The 12,982-nt window shown below is 43.2% G+C and overlaps 2 protein-coding genes across 4 annotated transcripts in view; one reads left to right on the forward strand and one right to left on the reverse strand.

Annotated features, from left to right (window-relative positions):
• The window catches only part of KDM4B (lysine demethylase 4B), a 180,834-nt gene that overhangs the window by 145,150 nt on the left and 22,702 nt on the right, over nucleotides 1-12,982 (reverse strand). For 2 of the 3 annotated variants that reach the window (XM_080988779.1, XM_080988781.1), the window contains exons 2-5: nucleotides 10,299-10,461; nucleotides 6,440-6,615; nucleotides 5,072-5,186; nucleotides 4,270-4,463 (exon numbers count right to left, since the gene is read on the reverse strand). In XM_080988779.1, coding sequence (XP_080844905.1) covers nucleotides 4,270-4,463; nucleotides 5,072-5,186; nucleotides 6,440-6,615; nucleotides 10,299-10,442 — 629 coding nt within the window. In that variant the 5' untranslated portion in view covers nucleotides 10,443-10,461. Of the gene's footprint in view, nucleotides 1-4,269; nucleotides 4,464-5,071; nucleotides 5,187-6,439; nucleotides 6,616-8,586; nucleotides 8,740-10,298; nucleotides 10,462-12,982 lie in introns of those variants that run through there. The other variant, XM_080988780.1, reaches the window with a different exon arrangement.
• LOC308467332 (perilipin-3-like) overlaps nucleotides 1-12,982 on the forward strand; it is a 175,117-nt gene that overhangs the window by 67,289 nt on the left and 94,846 nt on the right. The gene's annotated exons all lie outside the window — the stretch shown is intronic.

Genomic DNA, 12,982 nt, shown 5'->3' on the forward strand with positions numbered 1-12,982 from the left:
GCTCTGAAACTGTGTGTGAGCAAGCCCTGGCTCAGACATACATGTAACATTGTGTGATTTCTCTACACTTTAGGTTACCATACAGTTGATAAAAAGCAGCTGGAAGCATGAAATGACTCCTGAAAAACAATGTTTGATTTTGTATCATAATTCTGTTTGGGGTTTTACTGACATCCTATTGAGTTATATAAAGGCACCTGATGACGCATAGTCAAGTAGGAAATATGCATTTGTAAACCAGCTCTGCAAACAACGTTATAAACACACGTTGTAATGGTGGTTTCCACCTGTGTGGGCAGGAACCAACTTGCTGTGCTTTATACTTTTCATTAAGCAGGGTCTGGGGGCTATTTGTACTAAGCAACTTGATTCATCATAGGCCAAAACGTCCACCTACCTCATCCCTCAGTCAAACTCCTGATGCCCGCTGAGTCACCTTCATCACCAAGCCCTGCTTCAATGGCAGGGGGTCAGCTTATGGGAATCTCATTAATGAATGCAGATCTATGCTGCAACAGCTTTAGAGGAAGAGCTGGCTGTCCTTGGCAAAGACGTACCCTGGAAGCATGTGTGAAGCTGGCTTTTCTTTCTTTTTTTTAATCAATCTCAGGAGGACAGAGTTTCAAATCAGAAATCCCAAGCCCTCCTGCATTGGCCAGAAGAGGTTTCAACTAATCTCTGTTAATAAATCTTTGCCCAGAAAGCCCAACTGCTTTTGGCCTTAATACAAAAGCAACATCTGCTAGAGTGGTCTTCTGATTACAGAACCCCCACCAGGAAGCAGGATTAGTCTTCTCTTATCAAAACTGCACGGGCTCAGAGGGTATTCTCAGACCTCCCTTTAATGCTGGACTAAGTAGCACTGAATCCAGCCAAGTATTAACGCTGCATTTGCTAGTGGGCTTCCGTTCTGTTTCCACCTGACAGTTCTGTGCAAAGGCAATCAATCCTAGCCTATTCCTGAATGGAATAGGCTCTAACCGCAGTGCATGGAATATAATCCATTCAGCTGAATTTATATAAAGAAACAGTAAACGTTCACATGAGCAATAAATGCTGAAAAGTGCAAATTAATCCAATTGGCACATTCTACAGATTGCAGAGGGGGAGGCAGTCAGAAAAGAAAAGGGTTGGTCAGATGCAGAGCACAGACTATGCAAAGGAAGCCAGAATACTTTCTTCATACCCAGAGGCAGATCTTGGAATACAATTCCACTACTAAATCAGTTTGATGTCTTTTTCACAGAGGAAGAGCCCAATGTCTTCATGCCCCCTTGTAAACCATGGCATCCAACTTGCAACAGATAGAAACACAAATGCTCAATTCACCTTGGTGTAAGCCTGCAAGGAGAGTCTGGTGCTACAGCTCCCAACCAGGGAACACAGTGAAGTAAGGTAAAGGTAAAGGGACCCCTGACCATTAGGTCCAGTCGTGACCGACTCTGGGGTTGCGGCGCTCATCTCGCTTTATTAGCCGCTTCCGGGTCGTGTGGCCAGCATGACTAAGCCACTTCTGGCGAACCAGAGCAGTGCACGGAAACGCCGTTTACCTTCCCGCCGGAACGGTACCTATTTATCTATTTGCACTTTGAGGTGCTTTCGAACTGCTAGGTTGGCAGGAGCAGGGACCGAGCAATGGGAGCTCACCCTGTTGTGGGGATTCGAACCGCCGACCTTCTGATCAGCAAGTCCTAGGCTCTGTGGTTTAACCCACAGCGCCACCTGCGTCCCTCACACACAGTGAAGTACAATTTACCAAAAAGGCTGATGATCTCAAAGCAGTCTCAGTACCCCTCATAAAACTACAATTCCCAGGCTATTTTATTCTATTTTACTTATTTTAGTGAGGGGGAGGAGAGCTACGACAGTAAAATGGGACTTAAGCCAATTGAAATTGGTGTTGTACATGTACCATCAAGTGCAAACCATTCCAGTGGCAGGATTTTGGTTCACAACAAATAGTATTTTCCCTGTCCTGCATACAGAACACAAATATAGGAAGTTGCCATATAGAAGGGCAAACTATTTGTCGATGAGCTTATCATTAACTCTGACCAGCAGCATCTCTCCAGAGTCTCAGGGAGAGGGAAGACTTTCCCATCAACTGCTACCAGATCCTTTTAACAAGATGCACTAGGGAGTGAATCTTGGACTTTCTGCATACAAAGCAGGTGCTCTATCATTGAGTTATGGTCCCTCTGCTTTCTGGAGGCTTTTATATTGTGCTCCTGTTTTACAAGGTGCCAACCATTCTGCCTTTGCTACTCCTGAAGGATATTAATGTAGAGAAAAAGACAAAGGGTTACAAAATCCCTTTGTGTGTTTGCAATGGATGGGGGAAGGCAGAGCCATCAGGATAAAAAGAGAGGTGCAAATTGACTGGAAGGTCTAGCTGCAACTCAGAACAGATTTCAACCACCACACCCTCCACTTTGAATAAATCACTACGTGAGAATTATATTGCTACTATTAACATTATTAATTTCATTTGTAAAGGCACCTACTACAAAAAGGCTCAAGGCAACCTACAGTACAAAAAAACCAACAAAATAATTAAAAGCAAACACTCAAAATGATCATAAACTAATTCTAAAAGAAACAGACAGAAACTCAATCCTCTCATCACATATACAAGCCAGCTAAAACAACCATAAGAGTAACAGAGAAGTTAACAATCAAATGCCTGGGTGAAGAGGAAAATCTTCAATTGATGCCAAAAAGATGTAAATGCAACGTTCTAGTGCCACTTATGCTAGTCCAATGGGGGAAGAACTTTGCTAAGGATTGCCTTTACCTCTGTAGATCTGAAAACTAATGAAACAGAGAAAAATTAAAGTAGGAAAAATATACTCCTTTCCTGCTAGAGGTCTGTCTTAGAGCTTTGTCAGAAGCTCAGCTCCCAGCCCCATTAGCATGCTAAAATCAAACCACTGAAAATATAGCTGTGTCTAAAGAACCAAGAGAACTTCTAGCTTTGGAACTAGCACCACCTAGCGGAGGCCAGGAAGCAAATAAAGCAAGATTTTTTGAGCTTTCAAAAATGAAGAGATGAGCTGTGAGCGCGTACAATAAATCAATCTCTAAGTTAAAGTGTGCTTCAGAAACAAAAAGGTGCCCCTGGAAGAGGTATGTCTTTTGGACTAAATGTGAAAAATCCTGAGGCCATGTTTTGTTTTTTGTTTAAAACAACAACAACTGCACCATGACACCAAAGCCCTAGTTGGATTAGTCCATTCCTATGCGGAATGCAATGGCAACTGCAAAAATGGTCTCATTAACTGGGGTCTGAGCCATGCTCCTGGCACCTCTTGCACACCCTCAGGCACTGTCATCCTGGAGACCAGTAGTGCCAATGGGAAATCATACTGCAGAAAATAATCTCGTTACAGTGCTCTGGCAGACAACAGCTTTCCAGTGACATTTCAGATCCACTTTGCCTGGAAATGTCAGTATTTATAAGTTGCATCACTAATCTCAGGAAAGTACACTTTTGGGACATCCATCAAGTTGCCATGCATTAAATGCAATTAAAAAACCATGCACCCAGGAATCAGAAGGCTGCCTCTTCCCTGACAGCTCTTTTCCACATCAACAGTAGCATATATGGACATACCATTTACTAATAAAGCTACAGCGGTAGCAAAACTCCCAGCCGTATGCTGCTACATAGGAAAGGCCTGCCCATTTCTCAACTTAACAGGTTCTGACCGTTGCAGATTTCCCCCCAAAAGGCACAGTGTGCCAAGGGTATGACAAGACATGACATACTCACGCTTTGCATCACTGCAGCAGGAGTTTGCCAAACAGGAGATTACCAGAAACTGCCTGATTTGCATATTCCTATTTTTGCCTGATGTTTTCCTGGGTGCGGAAGCAGAATTGTAGGTTTTTGGAGTCACATCACAAGGAGGCTTTCTCAACTGCTGTATGTGATTGGGTTCTGTCCCTTACTCTGCAGACACTTTCAGGTGACACGCCCATTCTCTGGATGATCTCTGTGCAAAGGGTGAGGTTTCACCAGGACACTGGACTACATAGCACTGCCATGTACCAGGAGACTGAACCACTCAGCTACGGCCCTTCCAGCTTTGGTAGGTAATGTTGGCTTGGTTCAAAGCTTGTGGTTCCTTGGTACAGAGCATCCAGGGGTAGGATTTGAGCACAAAGAAGCTTCCCAGGAATGCCAACCCTGCTAGTGGTCCTGCTTTGGACCCAGATGGCTCTGTGGTCTCTTTTGTAATGCTAAATACCCACCCACAACATACTCACCAAGATTTGGGCTCTCCAAAATGCAGGTAGTTGATGCTGTAAAGATCCATGTCCTCTGTATGCCAAGCAAATGTGGTTTTCCACATCCCAAAGTAGAGGTAGGGGGTGTTCACGCCTTCGATGATAATTCCACACTGATGTTCCACCATATCTAGTAGAGTGTTCAGATTCCCAATATTCCACTGTTCCACATCCTATAGGAGGAGAAAGAAGCCACTCTCAGGAGGGAAAGCAGGAGATCCTTTTGCTTCAGGACAGAGAGGCTGCTGGCTGCCACATCCACATGCAATGTCTTAAGGAAACACATGTGGCAAGAGCAGGGTGCCTGCAGCCATTACCAACAGCAGGGGTATGGGACACGCAGTGGTCCACTGGGCAGCAGGTCTGAGGGAAAGAACTGGCATACGCATACACACACACACACCATCAAACAGGTACAAAAACTCCCCTCTGCAACATGATTTACTCTCCACCAGTGTTAAGGAGAGATCTGATTCACAGTGGAAGGGGGGAAGGATGACAATGGAAGTTGGAAGAGGGAGACAAATCATGACTGAAACCTGCTCTAAGTATAATGCACATAAGGCTATATCCACCGAGTTCTGCTTAAGGGTCACCTTAAGCCAGTCACAGCTCCTAACTAAGGAATCACAAGAAATGCAGTACTTTTGAAAAAAGCCAGAAATCCCTGCACAAAAGGTTCTCAGCACTTCCATTTAATTAGAATTACAATGAAACCTGCTTCAAACTGATCTGGGTCTGCAGAGCGGACACACACTCATCTCATCTCACTGTCGCTTACTGGATCATAAAGGGAACCGCTGATATCTGCTCCATAAATAGGAGACACAAAAGTCAGATTCTTCCAGTATTTGCGTTCCAAGTCATCAAAATCTTGGTGCCGGGGGGTACAGTACCTGGTAAATGAAAAAGAAGAGGAAGCAAAAGATTAGACATGGCAAACCCACTTAATCTCACATGCTTGTACTTCACACACCTGATCACTTTTATAAGGAATGTGCTTCTATGTAGGGAACAGTGTGCAAACTACACAGCTGCAGCCACACGACACACATATACGTGTGGAGGAGCTTTAAATCGCTGGAGCTGGCACATAGGGTTGAAAGTGCGCATGACTTTCCTGCAGAAAAGCAATTTCTATGTAAAGATTTATTCCACCTGACAAGCCACATCAGGGCAACTAGACTACTGGGGAGCCTCTCCCGCCCCCCAATGTGGCTTAGCCGGTTACCTTAAAAGCACCAGAATTGTGGTAGCTGATGATTGCAGCCAACAAAACGCACACACACACACACAGAGAAAATTTAGGTTACCCCTCTTTGCTCAACAGCAGGGCCATGCAACCTTTTATGCCCCGTCCCATATTAAGAACCATGCGGGAAAGGTGCTTTAGCCGTGTGTACTCCAGAATGCACCTGTGGGAATCACTTCATTTGATGCACCTCCCCTTTCTCCGATTCCTCCTAAAGCTGCCCTCATTCTTCAAACCCCATTAGACTTCCTTCCTTCCCTACTTATTTTCTCTGGCTTTCAAACTGCTTTTTCTTCCTTTCTATGTAATTTCAGAGCAACTGAGACAATATTTTATATTATTTTCAAAAAAGCATTTCCCCTTTTTTGTATAGCTTGGGTAGCATATGTTTTTCCCCAGATAGCTAAGAACAAATTGTTGAGATTCTGCTGTATCTGCACGCATTTGTAGAGAGAAATTACTTCAACTTGCTTTCCAGAACAGCAGGAGGGCAATCCCATCAAACCCCAGTGGGGCTTCCTTTGAGTAGACCTCAGTAGAAGTCTAATCTAAAGTAGCCATAGTAGAAATTGAAGGAGGGAAAGTCTTTATTCGAGATGAGTTAATCCAGAGTACTTTTGTCTCTGGCTCTGACCATAGCAGGCATGCAGCTTCTTAGAGATTATCCCCGAGAGTGTGGCCCTTGACAGAAAAAGACTGCCCATCTCTGCCATAAAAGTGTGTAGGCTCAAACCCTATAAAAAAGACAGGAAGGTGCATCACAGAGGAAGCTAAACATGGCCAACACCCATGGTCAACAACTGCTTCTATCAATACTAAATAAAAAAGGGCTTCTCCCACTGTTAAATCATGGTCCATTTTAAAACAAACACCATAATGGTCCTAACATATACATACTTCTCACTATTGGCCAAGTGACGATAATCTCCAACCAGCATTGGTTTCTTCTGAATATTATACTGGGTGAAGAGTCCCGACTGCCCAGTCACCACCTGTTGGATGGGAGCGGGGATGACCATGCTGTCAATATCGTCATAGGTCCTGCGTGGCTGCCACTCCTTGGGAGGAATCACCTGGAAAGCAGGTGGGAAAGCACATGTCAAGATCTCACCACTAAGAGGCACAAGGATTACAGTAACATAATTATTTTTGTCATTGAAACAGCAGCCAGGATTATCTTGGCTTCACTACTTCTTTAGTTCGGAGGAAGCTCCTTTACTATTATTATAATAGTATACCAATATCATCATCAGTTGTAGAAGCTAGTACGCTTGGCATCCTGGTCAAGTCACTGGTCAAATATCAACTGAGAGTCAATTGATCACATATTGGTCAAATATTCAATGAAGCTAAGAATGCCACTGTATACACAGTCAGCTATTTATTTCATTATGGTGCCACTTCTAGAAAGGGCAGGAGTCAAGGTTATTTGAATCCATTCCTACATCAGTCAGCTGCAAACCTAGCAGATGAGCAAAGTTTCTGCTGCCTATGAGTTATAACTGCAGTAGGAGCAGTCGTCAACAGCAAAGGTCACTGCCTGCAATTCCTTGTGACTCCAACTCATTTGCTACAGGAACCAGGTAGTGCCAGTTCTATAACTGTAGGCTGATCATGGTCTTCTAAGATAAAAGCCAAGACAAGTAGTTACTCTGCAATAAATGGTTCACATTTAAGACAAATTGAACCTAAAATTGGTTATAATAGCAAGAGAGGGAGGGAGGGAGTGCTACTGCAAAACAATGAAATTAATGAATTCAATTTTTCTTAATTTCACTTAATTCATTTTTACTTTATTGTTCTTACATATCAAATTTGTTGATAAGGCTTTAAAAACATCTGACCACACTTTGACAGTATATTTGGTCAGTTGACCAAATTTTTTTTGGCAAATGCCCAACCCTAGATGTTGGGTCCTTCTGAGCAGAAACTGCTAGCATGACTATCCCTATCAAAGGCAATATTCTCAACGCTCCCTCACTCAAAGCAAGAGAACATGGAAGAGTCACATTTTGGCTGGAGATAAAGGAGGCATCAAAGTACCTCGAGGGGCATTCTTGGAATTAAAAAAGTGACTCCCCACTGGCAACTTATTAAGCCTGAGCATCTTATGTAACAGCAATTAAACTGCCTTGCTTATATTGGCTTCTCCACCCAATGTCAGTTCACATATCCCTTCCTTCCTTGTCCTTTGTCACACCAACTCCAACCAATATTGAGAGGAATTTTTTTGTCTTATGTTGGCACCTTGAAAAGGGCAAGAAGCTTTCTGATTGTACAACACAGCCTATTTGTAGGATACTGATAAGCTGCTGCTACATACAGTGCAACTCAACTAAGAAAACAAACCATCTGTTTCACCGTGATCAAGGAGCCCATGCTGAGTCTAGTGGAGGCCAGCTAACTGGAAGATATCCAGAGAAGTCCTGGGAAACTGAACAATGCAGAAAACTCCAACAGCAAAGCAAAATTAAACGGCGCCTGGCCAGCCTGAACTAGGAACTTACTGCCTACAAACCTCTGGATTAAAAAGGCTGAAGTTTACTTCCTTCCTTCCTTTCTTAGGCAGGCAAGGGCCTACAGCCCAGGTGGGGTTCCTCGGCTGGAATACTCTCAGAAGAAGCACGCTATGTGCTTCATGTTTTGCTTTTAGATAAAAAAAGTGTCCCAGGTTCCAAAGATTTGGAGGGGGAAATGGAATTCACTGTGGGCACCCTTGCTATTCCTAATTCACACCTAAAATGGTAACACTCCCCCTGCCCCAATTCTCCAGTAGAAAGCCCTTTTGCTATCTGCCTAAAAAGGCAGTTAAGACACAATAATTAAGCACCCAGCAAAGCAAAAAGCCTCAGACAATAGAAGAGGAAAACCTCATTGTACCTGCCATCTACAACTGGCTGATAGCTAGTTAGAATAATCTACCTCTAAGGAAGCAAACCTAGTGAACTTCATTAGTACACTTGACTGGACAAGGACACATGACCTGGAAAGCTTTCAACAATACTCCTTTCCCCTGTGAATCTGTAATAAAAATAGTAATTGACCTGCTTCAATGAGGACCTTCTGTTTGCTGACTCAACTCACTCCTTGCTGAAGCTGTTTTGTTCTGCTGAATGTCCCCTGCGTGTGTTTTTGTGCCAGGTTGTGGCAAATAAGGCTCAACTATGCGGAGACAACTTTCCTGATGCTCCAACACACTTAAATGCCCATGTTGAAAATATTAAAGAGAAAGCAATTATATAAATAGAAACTAAGCCTTTTCCAGCTAGATTTTCCACTTCCCCACTCCCACACCTTCCTCACGGCCACCACTTTTTAACGTTAGTCAGGGGCAAAACTAGGCTTTATTTCACCTGGGTCAAAGACCTTGTTTAGCACCCCTCTGTGCACATTTGTGTACACACACAGAAGCTGGGAGCCTAAATGACACCCCTCTGGAGGCTTCACTCAGGGCAAACAAAAAACAAAAAAAACCTGGCTAGCCCTCCCATAGCTACAGCTTTATGTTAGCATTACTAACTGCATTTTAAAAATATATAATTGAATGTTACCCACAAGCCACTTTGGAAGGATTTGTATCCTAAAAGGTAGAATACAAATTATTATGATTAATAAAATAAATATTGTGCACTTTAAGTGTGATGAATAGAATAGATTTTTTTTTTTAAAGATGACAGCCTGGAAATTGTGAAGCAGCCCCCGCTGCCGTTCCAGCCATCCACCTCACACAGGCCATGGTGGGTACAGGGGGCTGGAAGCATTGGTACTTTATTTAAAGGTGTGTGGGGGGGTGCCAACAGAGTACATTCAACAGACGGCATTCCCTTTGTGCTCATTTGCCCAACTCCCAAAGCTACCCCCAAAAGCCAGTATCAAACTTTAAGCTGGCACTGGTATTTGTGGACAGCACAGTAAAAAACACTTTTCTTGTGCTAGCCAGCATTATTACGTATCAAAACCATGATTTCAAGGTGCAAGATATATGTATCCTGACGATTTTGACAACTGATCTGCCTCAAACCATTATCTAAATATAGGTGTGATCTGTGGTGCATCATGGTGTGAGAGAAATCCCATGTAAAAAATCATACAGATCTGTGTCCCAGATCTGTTTGTGTATCATGTTGGTGCTACACTGATGAAGATTCAAACAGGGTCCCCGTGAACACTGTGGTTAAGTGGGAGTTTGAACTTCCCTGGTCAGCTGTTAATTTGGAGGAAGACAGGGGTGTGCTTTGCTTTCAGGTGGCTCTTGGCTTTTTCTATTGTGGTTTTCTGCTCTTTAGGCACCAAAATTCTACTTGGCGAGTGTCATTTACACATCCTTCTCTTGGGAAGGTTGGGCAGGAGGTCCTGAATCAAGAGCTAAGTGGGATTTTGCTCTTTGTTCCAGGAGGTTCCTGAAACGTCTTTCACTATTTAAACCCACATCTCAAACGAAGTAGTGGAAATGTAAAAAGAAATAATTTCTAGAAAATCTTTCACATTTGCACTATTTTGTGGTTCTGTTACCCCCACCCTCGTTTAGATGTGGCAGCCATTTTGTGAATTCTCATGTCTCAATGGCAACCCATTTTGTGACTGGTACGCACAACCCTCTCAAAATTTAACAACTGAAGGACCGAAAGGTTGACAATCCCTGATCTTTACTTTAATCCCAATTAAAACCAAGCTCCTACCAATTAAGCCCTTTACTGTCCCAGACCATAGGAAGATCAGCTGGGACCACTTCCTGGACCACTGAGATCAAACTCACCTTAGCAAGTCCAGCTCTGTGAGCTCCCTGGGATTCGATATAAGCAATATATTTTCCAAAGTCCTGGAATTCTTCTAGTGTTGGACGGAACGTCATGATTTTACAGCTGGGATTCTGTGGACTTGGGTTTTCAGACCCCATCATGCTGGTGAGTTTTTAGCCCCTATACAGCAAAGAAAGTAAGAGAGGATAAAAATAAAAGTTAAATGAAGACCACCACACTCTCTTTGATTCATTTCTTTTTGTATTCTTTTTTAGTTTTATGCATCCAATGGGAAATGCTTATTTATATTTAGCAGTCCAAGAAGTCAACATGGAACAAGGACAATCTTCTTAGAGATATTCTTTTAAATGTCATTGCAGAATACCTACTTGTCAGTTGTAGGAATATTCTATATGTAGTGCTGGAAGCTGATCCAAGTGGCTGGGGCAACCCAGTCAGAGGGGATAGGGTACAAAATATAAATTAGTATTATTACTATTATAATTAAGAAATCATATTTGCAGCTATCAAAGGTGGGCAATGTGGCAGATGTACTGACACATTCCATGCCCTGGTTAGGAGGTGGTAAAGCAGCTTATTGAGATTTTACACTAAGCAATCTAAGGTTTTGGAACCAAAGTGATACGGCTTTCTGCTTGCTGTCACTGGGGAGGGGAAAGAACTGCCTGCAGTGGCTTTCCAGACATCTGGGCCAAGTGGGAGTAAGACATCTGGGCCAAGTAGCCTTCCCCAACCACCAGAATCAGGGAGGAGAAGCGAACTCTTAATTTGACAACTTATTTTATTCTAGCTTCTAGTTATAGTATAAAATTAAATAAGAGATGAAGTTGTTATTGTTCAGCAATACTCAAGAGCAAACCTACTGAAATTTATGAATTTAGGCTACTCAAGTCCATTTATTCCAGTGGCTCTATTCTGAGTATGGCTAACATGGGATATCACCCATTGCAATTACAGTAACTCTAACCATTATTGTGACTATTTTGTTTTTTTAAAAATCCTGCACCCTCAGAAAAATGATTCCCAGGGTGGCTAAAAAGTAATTTTAAACAATCACTAGTTATATTTATACAAACCTGTCAGGGAACTGACATTGGAGCTAGAAGCGGAGGGAAGGCTCTCAAATGATGCTGGAGAAGGGCCCAGCAGGGAGAGAGGCAGCTCCGCAGATGGGGAAGCAAATCAGTGCAACACCAGGGATAAAGAGGGGCTGATGGGGGAATCGGCGAGAGGGCTCCAGGACTCTTTACCGGACACCAGCGGGGAGAGCACTGGTCCCCCGCTACCCACGCCCACCCTGCGCAGAAGACTTCCGCGCAGAGAGAGTAGGAGGAGACTGGGTGTCAAAAAACTTTTATGTTGGAAAAGATTTAAGAAACGCCCACTGACGGATTCTGCTAGCGACTGAGGCAGCCACGAAGTGAAGGGCTGCTCAGACTGAAAGGTTTAGCAAGGCAACAAAGCCTGGAGAGGCGGCAACTTATGCACGAGCAACCCATACACATTACAAAACCATACTTCCTCTTATTCTCTACAAGGGAATGCAAAGCACAGGGAAAAGTTTTGGTGTGCCATCACTTCTTTCTGCATTAGAACATTTTACAGTACATTTTAAACTTCTCAGGTTAGGTTGCCTGCAAAACGTATTCCTACCCCTGACAAAAGACCCATTGCACCCAGAGCTACCTTCCCAGATTACTGCCATTTTTCATACTTTAAACCCAAAGTGAACAATCTTAGATTTAACCATGCTGCTGGTCTCACTATTAGTGCCCTTTCAAGCTACAAGGGACTCGGCTACATTAGTAAAGAAAAAACATTTTATATGTGTTATAACACTGTGACACCAGATGGCGCTGCGGAGTTCTGTCTTTCGCCAACGTGATTTCCCCCTTTGAGGTTTACAACGTGTTTTTCTGAAACACTTTTTTGCTGTGCCTAGGTTCAGTCAAGGACAGAGGAAACAGGAACAGTACAATTTGCAGTTATCCAAGGAAAAGCGCTGCCTTTTGTCCAAGATATACTGTGGCTCAAGGGAGGAGAGTCTGAGGAACTCTGACCAAAAGAGATACTTTTGAACAGCTCTGTCCCAGTTATTCACATACCCTCTAACATTTCTCCAACAAAAATAGGGATGTCCCATTCTATAAGGGTAATTTTACTATTTATACTCATCTTACTGGTTTGCCCCAGCCACTCTTGGCAGCTTCCAACATGTATAAAAATATTTTTAAAAAACATTAAACAATTAAAAAAAAACCTTCCCTATACAGGATTGCCTTCCGACTGCTCAGGAGTTGAATAACTCCATACCTTCCAACATTTCTCCAATGAAAATAGGGACATCCTAAGTAAAAGCGGGACATTCCGGGATCAAATCAGAAACTGGGATGGCTTCTCTAAATCAGGGATGTCCCTGGAAAAGAGGGACACTTGGAGGGTCTGTATTCATAGCATGGTCCAGGGCCTGCTCACCCATGAAGCAAGGTAAGGCGACTGCTCCTCAACAAGAGCCTCTCGGTGAATAGGAGTTGCTGCTGGTGTCTTACTGCTAGGAAGGAAAGGGTGGGGCCTGCCTTCTGGGGTCATCTCAGTATTACAATAATTCAGCTTCTTCTTTGGAACAGGCTGCCTTTGAAAATATGCATTAACAGCTACTACAATGCACTGCTAAGAAAGA

The sequence above is a fragment of the Podarcis pityusensis genome, assembly GCF_964106645.2.
Source record: "Podarcis pityusensis genome assembly, chromosome: 18".
Taxonomy (NCBI): Eukaryota; Metazoa; Chordata; class Lepidosauria; order Squamata; family Lacertidae; genus Podarcis; species Podarcis pityusensis.